This window comes from Crocuta crocuta, unplaced genomic scaffold (genome assembly GCF_008692635.1).
Source record: "Crocuta crocuta isolate KB4526 unplaced genomic scaffold, BGI_CrCroc_1.0 scaffold1, whole genome shotgun sequence".
Classification (NCBI taxonomy): Eukaryota; Metazoa; Chordata; class Mammalia; order Carnivora; family Hyaenidae; genus Crocuta; species Crocuta crocuta.
In genome coordinates, this window is record NW_027527930.1 from 4,477,296 (window position 1) to 4,494,487 (window position 17,192).

Genomic DNA, 17,192 nt, shown 5'->3' on the forward strand with positions numbered 1-17,192 from the left:
GCTCTTATAAAGGAAACCTGAAATTATTCAGCTGGAGAGGGATGGGAATTGTAAGTTTGTCTAATTTAGAACAGGATTTATCTCTAGCACTACTGACATTGTAGATCACATTATGTATGTGTATATATATATACCTAAATATAATATAAAGACTTCATAAGTCTTTGTTGTGTAGGGCTGTCCTTGTGTGATGTTTAGCAACATCCTTGGCCTCTTCTGCTAAAGGCATTAACAATACCCCACTCCCATTTGTGACAACTAAAATCCTCTAAACATTGCCAAATGTCCCTGGAAACAGAGGCTGGGACAAAGCGCCCTCTGCTGAGAATCGTTGATTTAGAATAAGGAAAATCTTTGTGGCTATAAACTTAAGTTATGTGCAATTCAGCTTGCATCAATAATAAAACAATTTTCTGTCTCGTGACCATGTTTAACTTTCAGCTGGTTATGAACTTGGGAAAGGAAAAGGAGGAGTGTTATTATTGTCTCTGCCAAACCCCTTCCTACATCAATGATTTCAGATGCAATGCACTTCTGCAGTTTTAAAAATTATTGTCTCTACTGTAGTTCCATTCTCTGATGGACTAATGACTTTAGAATAATTTCTGGAATTTGAGACAAAGACTCAGTCTATTATCTAACCTTTTTAATGGTCTTAAAAATAAAGCAGCCCTTTGTACTGTTATTAAACCTAAAATGTTGCACTTTGTTTTATTCTTTGATATCTTTCAAATTAGAATTGCTCTCTGACACATAAACTTTATCCATTTCTACTTTCTTGTCAAAAGATTCTACCTGGAAGTCCTTTATGTTTTCATGGGCTCTTCAAAAAACAAAAGTAAACAAAGCAAAAAAAAAAAAAAAAAGGGGGGGGTGCCTGGGTGGCTCAGTTGGTTAAGTGTCCGACTTTGGCTCAGGTCATGATCTCACGGTTCATGGGTTTGAGCCCTGAATCTGGCTCTGTGCTGACAGCTAGTTCAGAGCCTGGCACCTGTCTTCAGGTTCTATAACTCCCTCTCTCTCTCTGACCCTTGGCTGCTCATGCTATCTCTCTCTCTCTCAAAAATAAATAAAACATTAAAAAATAAAAAAAAAGAATAAACCCCAACCATATAAAAACAAATCCCTAAATACCCAGTTTAACTCCCAACTTCCTGATGAATTACCAGAATTAATGAACATCTTATTGAGACTTTCGATTTTATAAACACATAAATGAAATCCCAGGAAGGGATGTGATTTGACTAAGGCCACCGAGCCAACGGGTAACAGAACTAGAATGAAAGCTCCTGCCTCTGAAGTCCTAATTTAACACTTTCACTCCTTCATGACTTGGATGACTGTTGTCACAGCTGCCTTCTCCAAAGTCTTATAGCAATTTATAGTAGAGCACCTATAATATAACTCTTAATAATAGCATGTTTTATTGCTTAACTTAAAAAAAAAAAAAGCCCCTATGCTTTTTCTCTTTGCTTCTTGACTAAATTATAAGTTCTGTGAGGACAGACCATATCAAATCTCTGCCGCATGACTCCGTGTATAGTTCTGAGTACCCGGAGGGAGCCTAATAAGTCCGTAAGGACTGACTGCTATCCCTGCTGGTAGGACAAGGCATCCCAGGGCACAGTGAATGATGTAACTGAACACCATCTTCTAAGGGTTTTTAAATTTTACGTAATTTTGGAAATAAGTTCATGTGAAAAACTAAAACATGATTGTTTCCTTCTACATGTGTACACAGCACTAAACAAAGCACTAAACAAAGTGACTTGTTTTTACGCATTTAATCCTCTCAACATGTCTTGTTAGGTAAGTCCTATTATTTTTCTTATATTGATGGAGAGACTGAAGCAGGCACAGAGAGCCTAAACAGCATGCCCACAGTTTCATCACTGGAAAGTCTACAAAAAGTTAATAGGTGAAGACATTCATGTAATTTACAAATAACGATCCTCCATGCACATCTATTGTCAAAGCTAATAATTTGTTTTCTGTGTGATGTTCAGTCTTCATAACAGCAAGTAGTGCCAATGAGCAAACAAAAATAATTTCTATGCTGCCTTTCCATCTTACCAGGCACTTGGTATATATATTTTTTATAAACTAGTATCTCAATGAATAACAATATATTTAACACATAGGCTTAAATGTTAGTAGAAATAAAATAATGATTAATAAAATTAATAATTATTCTCCATTATCATAATTTGAAATCTAATCTGAAGCATGGAAAGAAGAAGGTAAACAATAGAGATAACTAAAGAAATTAAATAAAGCCAAAGCTGAAAAAGAGAGAATAGACTTAGAGAATAAATTTTCTAGATCAGTAAATGTATATTTCATAATTCTAGGAGGTAAAGTATATAAAATGGAGCATACTACTATATCAATTATCTTTTAGAGGTAGGTGGTTTATATACTATTTCTCCTCAATTGCTCTCTGCCAATTCACAAGGAAAAAGAGAATCCCAGTGTTAGGATGTAGACTAAATTTCCTCTGCATTATGATTAAGGCTCATAAAGGAGAAATAAAGGAAAAATTTAAAGAGCTCTTTATTATTGCAGTGCAGCAGGGCTCCAAAGGTTAACCATGCTCTATACATAGATTACCTTCAGTTGTATAATGTTGAAAAATATCACTCTTATTCAAAAGCTCTAGCAACAAGAATCCACACAGGTATGAGGCCTAAATCATTCTTTGTCACCCTGGGATACAAAATGATGCTATTTCATCCTTTGTGGCCCAGATCAAGGCAGGTGGACAAAGTCATGAGAGTTTTGATTATCCTCAAAACAAAACGAGAATCACAATTCACGGTAAAGTTCCATCTTATTACAACATTTTAAATTTATGATGTGCCCTTGATGACAATGGAAAACTAGCCGATCACCCAATAGAAGATTTCGTTTCATGCTTCCTTCATTTTTGCATTCTTGTATGTGAAATGCAGAGAGCAAGATCTGAATCTAATGCAGTTATGTACACATTCAGGATGTGGGGCGCGGTCCTGGGAGTCCTCACATAGGCTTCCAGAAGACACAGAGTGAATTTAAAGATCAAAAAACCTCAGAGAGGACTCGCTACTCACAATGTTCATGAGGGTGAGGAGGTAGTTTTGGACGTGCTCTTTGCCATGGAAGCGGACCACGGAGTCGTCCACCCCCAGCAGCACCTCGATGTTGTAATCGTTGTCTCCCGCGTGTCTGCGGCGCCTCACTGCTTCCTTCAGCTGCTGGTCGATGCTGCTGGAAATAGTATCTACATCGTCAAGGCCTTCCAGATCCGACTCTATTAAGAAACAAAAGGAACTCAGGCATTTCAGCTTCCCCGATGGACTTCTAACAGCTTTTTACAAAAAAAGAATCTGTCTAGGGGGTCATTATACTCCAGTCACTGAGATGCTGCTTTACAGTTTGTTCTTTACATAATGTACACATGCATACGATCACACAGACTGTGCTGATTCAATATGGACTAGCAACACTGAGGGTAAAGAGCGCCATGCCACACTGAGTGTTCTGGGAGGAGAAGAGTGTGTGGTTTAGTTCTCTAGCTGAATCCGCTGTGCAGAGAAAAGAAAGTGGGGATACAGACAGAGCAGTTGCCAAGTAGTTATTATAAATTAAAAAATCACGTGTTGGTAAGTTTAGAGTGGTTAAATTAAATTACTATAATTCTGGGGGATGGAATTTGTATCATATAAATTTAAATCACTTCTTTTACCAGTAGCCTAAGCTTAAAAACGAAATTAAAGCATGGCAACATAAACGTATCTGGTGCTACGACTATTAGTCATGATATATTACTGTATTTCTTAGGTGTGTGGTTTTGTAGTGAATGCTGCTAGTGAAACACTACTGGTCTCCACATTTGTATTGGCCACCATCAGGATAGCAGGTCATTTCAACAGCTATATATCTGAATCTGTGAGACACCAAACTAAGAAGTCAATCAGAGAATACCTACGTCCAAAGAAAAATAAAAGGATAATTTATTTTATTTAATACAGTTGAAGGAATTTAATTTTTTTTTTTTTTTTTACTTTCCAAAAGGACATCATCTTTTTCTCCTATACACACAACTATCCAGGTACATCTATTTATCTATCTAGAAAGAGAATGAGAAAGGCATTCTCAGGTTCTAACTATCTTGCTTATCTGCTTTCAAATTACCATATTTTTTGTGAGGAAAAATGTTTTTGTGAAATGAAAAATAAAATTTATCATCTGGATGCTAAAATAAAAGATACTATTCAAAACTGCTGGTACAAAACTGAAAGTAGATTCATTTCCATTTCAAATATATATAAGCTTGAAAGGATTTTATTTTGCAAACTGCCTTGATGTCTATAACAACCGCATATCTAAAAACAAGTTTGACAGAACCAGTTCTGAGTCATGGGAGGCTTACTTCATGCTTCATTGGAGCCTGTAAGCCATTTGAATCGGTGTCTGACATTAACAAATAGGCATTTTCCTCTCCACCTTTGTGGTTTTAGTAAAGTTGAAGGGGAAAAAAAAAAGGTGTCTCTTGGCCGGGAAGATTGATGACCAAGCCCTAGCCACATGGGATTAGAAGTAGTAGAGGTACAGATTTTACTCACCCCTTTCCACTATTAAAAAACACACAGAAACACCAGCACCCTACTTCGCAAGGATGGGCAAGGGACTACTGAGGTTTGAAAGCCATACTGTAATTCACTTTGACCCAAGCCCAAATGCTAGATCATCAGCTGGGAATTTTCTTCTCATCGGGGAATTGCACAGACTCCACAATACATAAATAGCTCTCACCGCCATCCACATCAAACAGAAAGTTTTCCTCAAAAGTTGTTTTTAAGAACTGTAACCCACATTGAGGGCAAGCGACTACACCTGCAAACAGCTTTACCTAATTCAACCTCAAGCCCTTCACACACTTGAGAAAGTGAAAGGTTGTGATAGCTAGTGTACAAATAGGAAACTCACACATGAGCTCCCAGTTCTAAAAATGGCTCTTTTTGGCAGAACTACCAGTGACAGCGTCCAATGCAAATATAGTAGCAATGTCATCATATCATTAAGTCTGATGCATGAATGGAGAAGGCTGAATATTTATTTCAGAAAGGCAGTTAATTCTGCTCTCATACACCTTTGGTTTGGCCTTTGCATCCCTCTCTAAATAGGTGGTTTTCTGGTAAGAGAAGAGAATCTCTTTTTCCATTGCATGAGGAATCTGGAAAGGAAGAAGGAAGCCTTTTTCTTTTAACCATTGCCTTGATTCAGTCAAGAATACTCCCGTCCCTATTTCCCCCTGTGCTGTACAGTGCTCTTTCTATGATTCCTAAAGTGTGTACTGTCAAACGTTTCAAAGAAAGACAGCGGAATAACTTCTGGCATTTTTTATCTAAATACATCAGTATTAATTACAGATGAATCTGAGGCTATGAAATATCTTCTTTCATAATGAAATTTTCCCAGTATGTCCACTTTGTAATGTAATTGTCATGGACTTCACAATCAGACATACCTGGCTCCAAATCCTGGCAGTATCACATCCTAGCAATGTGAATTTAGTTAAGATGCCTAACCTCTCAACACCTCACTTTCCTCATCTGTAAAATGGGAATACTTAATTTGAAGATTTGCTGTGAAGAGACAATTATAGTAAAAAAAAAAAACCAAAACCTGTGTACAGTGCTTAGACATAAGTGCTCAACAAATACTATTCACTGTTATTACTATTTTGATGCTGCTGCTGCTGATGATGATTATTTCCCATTAAGAGAAGTCTCCTACATCTTTTAAAGCTTTCTACATTTTATATATAACAAATCACATAGTTATAGTTTTTTTAAAAATAGTGGTAAGAAAAAAAATCTAGAATTCGTGAAAGGAAATCTGAACTGCTAATAACTTTAAAAAGAATGAGGGTAACAATATTTTCTGAAAAGCATAACATTGGTACAAGGAGAAAGGGATCTAGAATGTTTACCTGCAGGGAAATTAAGATGTACCCCAAAGAGACAAGCTTATTTGGTAGATTAAAAAATCTAATACAAAATTGGAAACAGTCTACTTATAGATGGCGCTGATTTTCACTCAATGCGTATTTATTGAGTACCTTCATGTGGCAGACCCCAAGAAGCTAAAGACCCATTTGGCACATCTTTAGGTGTCAACTCTGGGAACCATACAGTCATACTGGATTTATATTGAGAATGGAGCTGGGTTTGTATCATGTAATCACAAAACATTATATAGGCTGGAATCACACAATCTCTAGTTTAAGCAGATCTAGTCAAGGTATTAGAACATGCCTGTCAGTAATAGCTTACACCTTTAGAAAGCTGCTGAGTTTAAAAGCTGACACATGATTTGACAAAATTTAAGATGCTTCTGTGTCTAATTCTACCATTATTTCTGTGCCCCATGAAATACAGGAACAGGAAAAATTAAAGGTGAGTATCATGCTCATCATGTCCACACTCCCAACTACCATCAGATCTGTTTACTGTGAAAAGGGCTGAGAGGAATCACAGAGAAGGCAATAGTTCTGGAAGGGAGAGCAGAGTTACATTTTGCATTGGGAGTAGCAAATTGGGCCTGGGGTGGCACTCTGCTGACATCCTCTTAAGTAAGTGCATCCAAGGTGACTTGAATGGCTGTAGCTGAGTTGGACAGCAGATAGGGGGTGGATGTGATAACAGAATCAGTGGGAAAACTGAGCATTTTTAAGGTAAATAAATAAATAAGGCCCTGCAGTAGGTACAGTGTCCTTCATTTCAGAGAAGCTATCCTCAGAGTACCTTTTAAGCTTCCCAGAAATATCAAAGGTAATCCTTCTTAGCACTTTGAGTGAGTTTCCTTTTTTCAAACTCTTTTTAAAACTTACCTTCCAAGTTATTGACATGAATTAATTAACATTTGGAGAACATTTTGATTTTACTCCATTTTGTACCCCCTACCTTCCTAATTGTTGTATGTGAACTTTCAGAAAAAGAGTAATTTTATTACAGAGCCTATGTTACTGAAGATATACACTATTTGGGGGGGTACATAGGTGACCAACTAAGGCACAATATATATAGTTATTTTTAGTATTAAAGATAGGATTATTAGTGTTAAATCAGTACTTTGAACTTACCAAAGAGATAAAGTAGACTATAACTTGTTTTGCTGATTATGAACACCTCAGCTTAAGACATTTTCAGGATGGAATATGGCATGTTTGCATACCTAATCATATTTACAGGAAATCTAAGTGTAGATTGGTGAAATTACTCCAACACCAGAAGAAATTCTATACTCTGAAAAATGGCATGAGACAAAGGCAAAACTGGAAAAGTACAAGTTCTGGTCAAGTTCTGAATCTGATACAAATACATTTGGGGTTAAAAAGTAATCTCAAGTATACTGTGACAAAGACTGTGATAGAATCATCTATCCTATATCCATTCATTCACTCCTCCTAAGGAGGAGAATGTTAATTTTATCTGAGGTGGTAGTGAACCCAGCTAAAAGTCACTCCCAGTCTCTCTGGGCACAAAGGACCACACTCTAGGTAAGACTCATTCAATGAGAGAGAAATAGAAATATTGCTTATACTTCAGTAGCTTAAAATGGCTGGTATGAAAGGCTTCCACCAAGGCTCCTGAAAGGAATGTGATTCATCTCAGTAGATTAGACCCTTCAGTTCTTTACTCAGTATTCCTTTCTGCTTCCCGCAATGTAGACATGATGTCAGTCATTCTCTGAGATAGCATATTCAAGGCATGTGCTTAGTATGAAAGGGTAGCTACAGAAAAGAGATCTGAGAGATCTGAGCCCACAGTGACTACAGAGCTGGCATCCCAGCCCTGGACTGCCTAGCACCAGCCTTTATTGCACATGGGGGACAGACCTTCCATCATGCTTAGGCCAAGTCTGAGTTTTCTTTTATATGTCACTGAATCGAGTCCTAAGAGATAGGACACTGACAATGATTTTATTGTGTAAATCCCACATGTTCCCTGTTCCATTTGGGAATGCCAGTCAATTTTTATGTGAATAAGTGGATGAGAAAGTAAGGTTCACTTTACCAAAATGTCCCAGCTTTCTTTATAGTGCATCTACTTCAGAAAATGAGGAAAAAAATGTTTCACAGTAACCATAAACATAGAATGAGTCTGTATGTATAAATTTAACATGCTTCATGAACAGAATATGGTTGTAAAAATGAAGTGCCTGGGATGCCACAAGCTGGATTTTCCAATAGTAGGTGGAGATCCTAAGATCAGAGCTAAAAATAGGCGTAAAATTCAACAAATGTCATATGTTAACATCAAAAGCAGAGAGGAATTAAATTGTGTTGACCTGTTTATATCATCCAACAGTGACTTTCCCATTGACATCTTTTAAAAAATTATATTTTTATAATTCCTAAAAAGATACGCTAACAGCATCTCTATATATGGGGACAACATTCCACCAAGATATAAAATATTTTTGTGAAAAGCAGCTGAATCCTTCACCAACTGGGAAATTCCATAATGATAGTTCAAAGAACTAGATTCATGCCAATTTATGATGTCAATTCTGCAGTTTCATTAAGTAACTGTTGCTTTAAAAAAAATAAAAAGACATTACGATTGAATGAATATTAGTTTCCGTGATTTCTTTTCCCCAAAAGTTCTAATTCTAAAAGTATATGTTTGCTTTTGTTTTCACTGACTACTTTAAGGGAGAGCATAGAGAATCTTTTTTAATGGAAAACATCTTACCTTTTATGTGAAAAAAATAACATTTTCATAATTTTAGTTTATGACCATTAGCAAACCAACCAAACAGAAAAGTCACCTCCAATACATACAAAATTGTGACTTTTAGCATGAATCTCTTGTATGCCTGTTAAAATGTTTTCAGCTGCAAATAAAACGTTAAAGTGTTCTAAGCAATCAGAAAGCATATTTGTTTGCCTTACAAGAGGCCCAGATGTCAGAGGATTCCTGAGTTAATTAGTTTATTGATAGATAATCAGGGAGGCACTTTCCATCTTTTCATATTCTGTTATTCTTGGTGACATTCTTGTCATTCTCCAGATTAGCTTCTTTTATTATTTCAAAATGGCAGCACCAATTCCAGCATCATAGCCAGTACAACAAATTATATCTTCATGCACATCTTTCTTAGGAGTAGGCAAAAGTCTTTCCTAGAAGCTCAGGACATTTGAGTGGCCAGAATGGAGTCAAATACCCATGTAAAAATCATTCACAGATAAGAAGAACAGAACCCCACATAAGTCTTAGTCCAGTCAGAAATTAACCCCTGTAACTAAGGCTGGCCTTCACTGAAGATGAAGGGGGAAGGCCTTGAAATAAAAAGAGAAAGGGAAACAGATGTTATACAGGCAACCCACGTTGCTGAATTCTCCCTTTCAGATCCATCTCTTCCTACATTCCCTAGTAACAATCTTCTGGTGGTCTCTTTTATTCTATTTTTGTTTGTATTAATGCAGGTTTGTGTTTCATTTCCCTTATTATTATCATAACCTGTTTGCCTGGAGATCACTTCTGCATTCTCATGAAAGGTATAGTCCTTCATTCCCTTGGTAGGGGACTCTCATCATTGTTGATTGCCTAGCCCATTCCAACTGTTTCTTGAATAAATCACTAAAATGTCTGCATGTGGGCAGAGTTGTCAGACAAAATACAGTATATTCTGTTAAATTCGAATTCCATATAAACAACACTTTTTAAAATATAGGTATGTCCCAAATATCACATGGGATGTACCTAATACTAAAATCTTATTCAATGTTTATCTGAAATTCAAATTTAAATGAGAATCCTGTATTTTTATCTGCTAAATATGGGCAACTCTAGGAGTGGGGAATCTATCTTTCTCCAGGTGGTCCATGTAGTTATACAGATTTATGTCCACCCATCCTCAGTTTTCCATTCTTCCCCTATGTACTCAGCTCTAGCAGTGGGCATTGACCCAGGCATGGACAAGTACTATAATCCATTTCCTTGACTCTAATGATTGATTAATGGGTGGGTAAAGGGTCTAAATCATGTGAATTAAACTATGACCCGGGATTATTTTATTTTTAGTTATTAGGAAAGAGAAATCGCCTCTATTAAGCTTGAAACTGGCAGGATATAATATGGAAGCTGCTTTGGACTAGCACGGGGATAGTTGTTGACCTAAATTTATGCAAGAAGAGCAAAGCAAAGATTACTAATGGAGAGAATAGATTATGCTCCATTGACGACTTTCAGGCAGTGAATTCAACCATTCCTGAAACTTGGTCTTTTCAATTTCATGAGTCAATAAACTATTGCCACCTCATTTTCTCTCTTACTACTTAAAAAAATATTTTTTTGCCTATGATTGTTTGATGTTACTTTCTAACAACTGAAACTAAAAGAAACCTGATAAATAAACTCATCGATATGCTTCATGCTACAGTCATCAACTATCCTCATTTTCCTTCCTGCTCCTCTTTAATATTCTTAGGCAATACCGTCCTTTGAAAAGGTTGACATGTTCTGTTTAATCTTCCAAATTAATTATTTTATTTTCTTTATTTCACTTGAAATTAAGGACTTTTTGCTACCAGTGATCTGTTTCCTAGTTTGTTTCTTCTGCTGCTCTTATCCAGCTAAAACTTAACTTTGAAAGCAGGATAGTTTTTAATTTCCAAATACTATCACTCTGTACTTTGAGTAGCATTTTAATTACCATCTCTCTTTTCCTCTTGACTAAATCATAATCTCTCTTACTTCTGATTGTGTAGCTGACCTCTACTAAATCCAGGAGTAGAGGGAGGAGTCCCTACAGTCAGCATACTAGAGTGCATTCTAGTAATCTGACACTCTTACAAGTTATTTTTTTAAGTAAGCTCAAAGGAGAGAATCTCATTTCACAGATGCAAATTTCAAAGCTCAGATTATGTCCACCAGTTGCCCCCATGTACAATTTCTTCCCTTTAGAATTCTGCAGAAACCCTATTTGAGTATATTAATTGTTTTCCAAAGGCATATGGAATGATTTAATAAAAATTAAACAAGTCATTATAGCCAACCTATGAATATTAACACTTGCAATACATTCTTCTCTTTCCAATAAATATTTAAAGAACAGGGTATGGCCCTGCACTGTTCTACGCCCTGGGAGTACAGCAGTAGAGCAAGCAGGCATGGAGATTGCCTGCACTGAACTGACATTCTAGTGAGAAGAAAGATGAAGCAGGGTTAAGAAAAATAAAACAGAATGAGGGTAATAAGAACAACATGAAGAAGGCACAATTTTAGAAAAAGGTGTTCAGAAAAAGAAAATGGACAGAGATCTTGTAAAGTGATAGAATGAGCCACGTGAATATCAACATTATATTTATGGGGGACATAGATAAGCTTTATATATACATATATATATGTAAACTTTTATATTTATATTATAGATCTCTTAGAATGAGGTTGTATGGTACAATACAGAGAAAATCAGAATAAATTCAGGAATATACCAGGCAGAGTTGTCCACAAAGATCCATGGAAACTGTGGATATGAGGAGATATCACTTCTGATTATATGCATAGCTGAATGTAAAACAAAGGCTTCGGGTCACCTGGGTGGCTCAGTCAGTTAAGTGTCTGGCTTCGGCTCAGGTCATGATCTCATGGTTCATGGGTTTGAGCCCTGTGTCAGGCTCTGTGTGGACAGCTCAGAGACTGGAGCCTGCTTCGGATTCTGTGTCTCCCTCTCCATCTCTTTCTGCCCCTCCCATGCTCATGCTTGCTCTCTCCCTCTCTCTCTCTCAAAAATAAACATTAAAAAAATAATAATATGATAAAATAAAATAAAATAAAATAACATTATCCAGGTGGGCCTGATCTAATCTCACAAGCCATTAAAAGTGGAAACCTTTCCCTGACTGGTTGCAGGAGAGAAGGTAAAACATGTGAACCATGAAAAGGAAATGACATACCATTGCTGGCTTTGAAGATGGAGCAAGGCTGTGCAAGAACCGGAGACAGGTATCTAGCTGCTGACAGTGAGCTCCAGCCATCACCTAGCCAGGAAATCGGGACGTCAGTCCCACAACAACAGGAACCTGAATTCTGCCAACCTGGTGAATGGGTTTGGAAGTGGATTCTTTCCCCTCACCTCCACACAGGAGTTCCCCCTGGCTAGAACCTTGATTTTGCCCTTGTGATAGTGAAGCACAGAACCCAGTCCTTGGATTCTGATTCACAGAACTGTGAGTTAATAAATGACTATTGTTTTAAATCACTAAGCTCTTGGTGATTTGCTATGCAACAACTGAAAAATAATACAAAGACAGCAGTGCTCTAGGCCCAGCACTGCTGTGCTTCATCTGTTTTATCTGGGAAAGATGCCAAATTTATCTGAGCTTCAGTTTCCTTATCTATAAAATAAATGAGTTGTGCTAGAGGACCACTAAAATCTTCTTCCTGGCTAAATTTCTATAATTAATCATTGGGCCATGATTTCCCTATTTTAGATGATTAAAGTTGCTTTCTTGATCATAAGTGATTGATCATTCTTATAATTTGCTTGTTGCTAAATCCTTGGTCAAGGATATGATTCACAATTAAAACATATCTTACATGGAAAAATGCATTATACCATAAGACAAACTATTATGATATAAATACCTCATGACAACGTAGAATGTCTTATTACATTATTACAATAAGACATATTCTTCTCATTTATCATTCAAGCTGTTAAGAACACATACTACACTGGATCTCAGCTAAATGGCTGAGAAGCAATTCGTTTACCATTTAAAGAAGAGCACAAAGTGCTCATTAAGTCTGGAAGCATAATCAAATGTACATAATAGCATCAAGGACATCTTTGGTTTCTTCTCTGAAAAATAACATATTATCTGTGTTTCCAGAGTTTATAGACAACCTATAAAAGATTAAGTGAAGGTGACATTTAAATTATTTAAGTTTTTATACATCCACAACAACAACTAGAATTTATTCTAAGTGTTTAAAAATTCACTTTATGCTTTTTTATTGTGTTGCAATAGAATTATACTATGCTATCGCCAATAAATTATTACCAAAGTAGAGTTATATATCATGGAATTAAAAATGCATATTACCCATAAAATGAAAATATTGAAGTGGTCATCTACATGTTTTTAACTTTAAGTCCTATGCTCGTTTGAGTAATATTGATCAAACAGTTTTGACTTAAGTTCAGATGAAAGGTTATTTTTTAAACAAATGATTTATTTATACTCCACATCAATAAAAAAGAACAAACTATAGATACACAATTAATACACAGAAATCAGTAGCATTTCTATACAGTAACAACAAAGTCACAGGACTGAGAAATTTATAAAAACAGCACGATGGCATCAAAGTGATATGATAGTGACACAAAAAGAGACACACAGATCAAAGAAACAGAACAGAGATCCCAGAAACAAACCCACATTTACGTGGTCAATTAATCTATGACAAAGGAGGCAAGAATATCCAGTGGGGAAAAGACAGTCTCTTCGATAAATGATGCTGGGAAAATTGGACAGCTACATGTAAAAGAATGAAACTGGACCACTTTTTTTACACCATACACAAAAATAAACTCAAAATGGATCCAAGACCTACACATGAGACCTGAAACCATAAAAGTCCTAGAAGGGAACATAAGCAGTCATTTATCTGACATCGACCATAGCAATATTTTTCTAGATCTGGTTAAGGAAAAGGAAACAAATAAAAACCAAACTATTGGGACTATACCAAAATAAAAAGTGTTTGAACAGTGAGGGAACCCATCAACAGAACAAAAAGACAACCTAATGAATGGGAGAAGATATATGCAAATGATATGTCCAATAAGAGGTTAATATCCAAAATATGTAAAGGTTGATTTTATAAACCTATCATATGTAATCAATATTTTTAAGACATAGAAATTATTGTGAATTTAAGATAAATTATGACAGAACAGTATTTGCTATCAAATACTATGAATGTAACAGTGTAACTCATAACCCCAAAATAACATTATCCAAGTTATATTTAATAACATGGCATGTTTTGCATTCAAATAAAATTGTTGGGCCATTCCTAATGTGAACTTCCACTAAATACACTTATTTGCTAAAAATAAAACTATTCTTAGTCTAACAAATGAAATACACAGAGAAAAGAAATATTGTTATAATTACATTTTACCTATATATAAACATGTCTATGATACAATCTCCCACATAGTACTGATCATATGGAAGGAAAAAAATCAGTGTATTTTTATATCTTCTGCTTTTGTAAACATATGAAATAGTTTTAATACATTGTTTTCTAACATTTCTGACACGGGTTAGTTTTGACTAATTTTTCTCATCATTATGGGTAGTATTTTCCTACTCCTTTGCATACTTGCTAATTTTGATTGGCTGTCTGACATAGTGAATTTTACTTTGTTGGTTGCTGGAGGTATTTGTGTTCCAAAAATATTCTTGAGCTTTATTCTTGGATGCAGTCAAATTACCTGATAACATTTGGTTCTTTCTCAGGTCTTGCTTTTAAGATCAATCACAAAGGACCAGAATCGTGTTCATCTAGAGCTAATTATTCACCACTACCAAGAAGAGCCCTCTGTGTATGCACTAGCCAATGCTGGGTAGATTAGGAGATGTTCCAGTCTGCAGAGTTTGAACAAGTATTGTTCCCAGCCCCATGGAAGTATGGTCACTGTTACCTCTCATCCCCTCAGGTGGTTCTTCCCCAACTTTGCATAATTTTCTCACATATATGTGCTGATTAGGACTTGACTAAACACTAGAGGGGAACCCCTTCAGATCTTCAGAGTTCTACCATGTGTAGTTCTTTTCTTACAGTTTTGTGAACTCTGGCCACCTTCATCTCCCAGACTCTCAACTCTGATATCAGGCTCAGCCTGGTTGTCTTTCTCTAAGATTCAGAGATTCAGATTAAAAACCCTCTAGAAAGTAAACTGGGGTAAAGCTGAGGCTCACTTCGTTTGTTTCTCAGCTCTTAGGGATCCCTAGCCTTCACTGTCAGATATCTGGTATCTTGCAAACTGGTGTTTCATATTTTGTTCATTTCTGTTTTTAAAGCAGGGGAGTATATCTTGTCTCTGTTATTCCATCTTGGTCAAAAGCAGAAGTTCACTTAATTTGGTTTTGCTAAGAACATACGGTAGTTTAGAAACTTGGATTTATAGGCATGTTACTCTGTACTAGGACTTAGAATTTTCTGTAGCAATTCCGTTTTCCCAAAATAGCTTTCTATATACATTTGCTTGGACTTGTAGAAATAAATTAGCAGTGAAATGCTCAGTGTAAAAACTCTGACAACACTCTTTTAATTAAAAAATTATACTCTTCTAAGACATTAAATCTCTTTGAATATGTCCTTGCAACATAGGATATCATATGTAAGCAAGAGACATTTAAGGTTGAGCAGTAGTCAGTAGATCTCAAAAAATATATATATTCTGTTCACCTTACTCCTAAAACAATGTGTGCTCCTCTGTTCATTAAAAGCTGGCTGATGAAACAAATAAATAAACTACATATTTTTCAGGGAGTGTCATTTCACCTATCTAAGAAAATGTTAAAAATTACCCGAGGAAAATTGATGGATATTCTTTGTCAAGGACTTGAGAGTCTTAATTACGACCGTCTTCTCACTTTTATTTTCAAGATGAATAATATATGATGAACTGATCATTTCTTTTAAGCTAATAAGAAAAATCTTATGGTAATAATACCTGTGATCTTCCTAGCCAAGATAAAATTTTCATAGTTATACTTTCATATAAAAACGCCTGTTATAATAAAATGAAATGTATCCTAAGCTGACAGAGGGATTTTTTTTCAGGTTATGATAACTAGGAAGAATGTGTGTGTGATCTTTAGAATTTTCTCTTTTTTTCCCCTCACAGTGGGCATTCCTCATCTATAACCATAACAGATATGATCAGAAGTGATATATGGCCATAGGCATGACTGCCTTACACAATATGAGGTAAATTCTGCACTTTCCTCAAAAAAAAAAAAGGCTAGCTGAGCCAAGAGGTATTGTAAATGTGTTTACAGAAGGAAACTGACATCCAAGAGTAGACCCCCCCAAAAAGCTGCTTGTTACTTAACACAAACATGGAGAGAAATGAAAAAAAAGCTAAAACCTTAGTAAACATAGGAATCACCTTACAGTCCAAAGAACACAATGTTTGAAATAGTCACTGAAAATGTTTTGCACTGAGTTTTATTAAGAATTATAAACTAGGTTTTTAAAAACATCATATTTAGATGAGGAAAAATTGGGGGCTGAACCGCAAGAAGTCATTACAGTGAAGGCAAGAAATAAATCCTTTAAATCAGGGTTCACTGTGGGACATTTCCTAAAATCAACAACAAAGGCCTCAAGAAGCAGGATGAAACTGCTCTCTCAAAAAAGAAATCACCTTATGAATAGGAAAGCGAGGCCTTTTTGCATTTTTAGTTCAAAAAATTTAAACATTTATGTGTTCAGCTCAATGGCATATTTGATGAGTTAACATAGATGTGAAAACATTTAACCACTGTCATCCAAGTCAACAAATACTGATATTTTCTTCAACTATTAGATGGGAAATCCAGACAAGTCTGCTTCTAAGTGAGTGTGAATGGACTCCTTCTCAACTCATTGAGTAATTGTGAAGATCTAATCAATTGGTAATACAAAAAGAAACCTCACAAAATGGAAATACTAGGGTTTTTAACAAAGTCTCATTACCTCTTTCCCTCCTGTCTTCCTTTTCTTCCTTCCCTCCCCTCTTCATTCCATTCCTTTCTCTCCTCTCTACTTGATTTCCTGGCATCCATCTATTTCCAAACATTTCTTGAGCCCTTTTTACAGAATCCAACCTAGCCTCTGGGAATTAAAGATGAATATTCCCACTTCTTGTCATTGAGGAGGCCAAAGTGTAATAGCGGTGGGGAAAGATACATAAACAAATACTTTAATACTGAAGAATCAACTTACTCTACTGGAAGCTATCTGAGAGTATTTCAACAGAGGAGGTGATATCTGAGCTGGATTTTAAAAGACACACAGAAGTTAGACACGTGGAGAAATAGAGAGCACCGTTCCAGACAATGGCACATGTGTGACAGAGCAGCAAAGAATTGGGGGAATAGAATTTAAAAGGGGATGGCACAAAAAGTAAGCGAA

General features: G+C 36.0%; 1 protein-coding gene across 1 annotated transcript in view; it reads right to left on the reverse strand.

The window, feature by feature from the left end:
- Positions 1-17,192, reverse strand: part of ADAMTS3 (ADAM metallopeptidase with thrombospondin type 1 motif 3) — a 255,823-nt gene that overhangs the window by 63,492 nt on the left and 175,139 nt on the right. Inside the window, exon 5 of the mRNA XM_077750222.1 lies at positions 3,090-3,289. Coding sequence (XP_077606348.1) covers positions 3,090-3,289 — 200 coding nt within the window. The remainder of the gene's footprint in view (positions 1-3,089; positions 3,290-17,192) is intronic.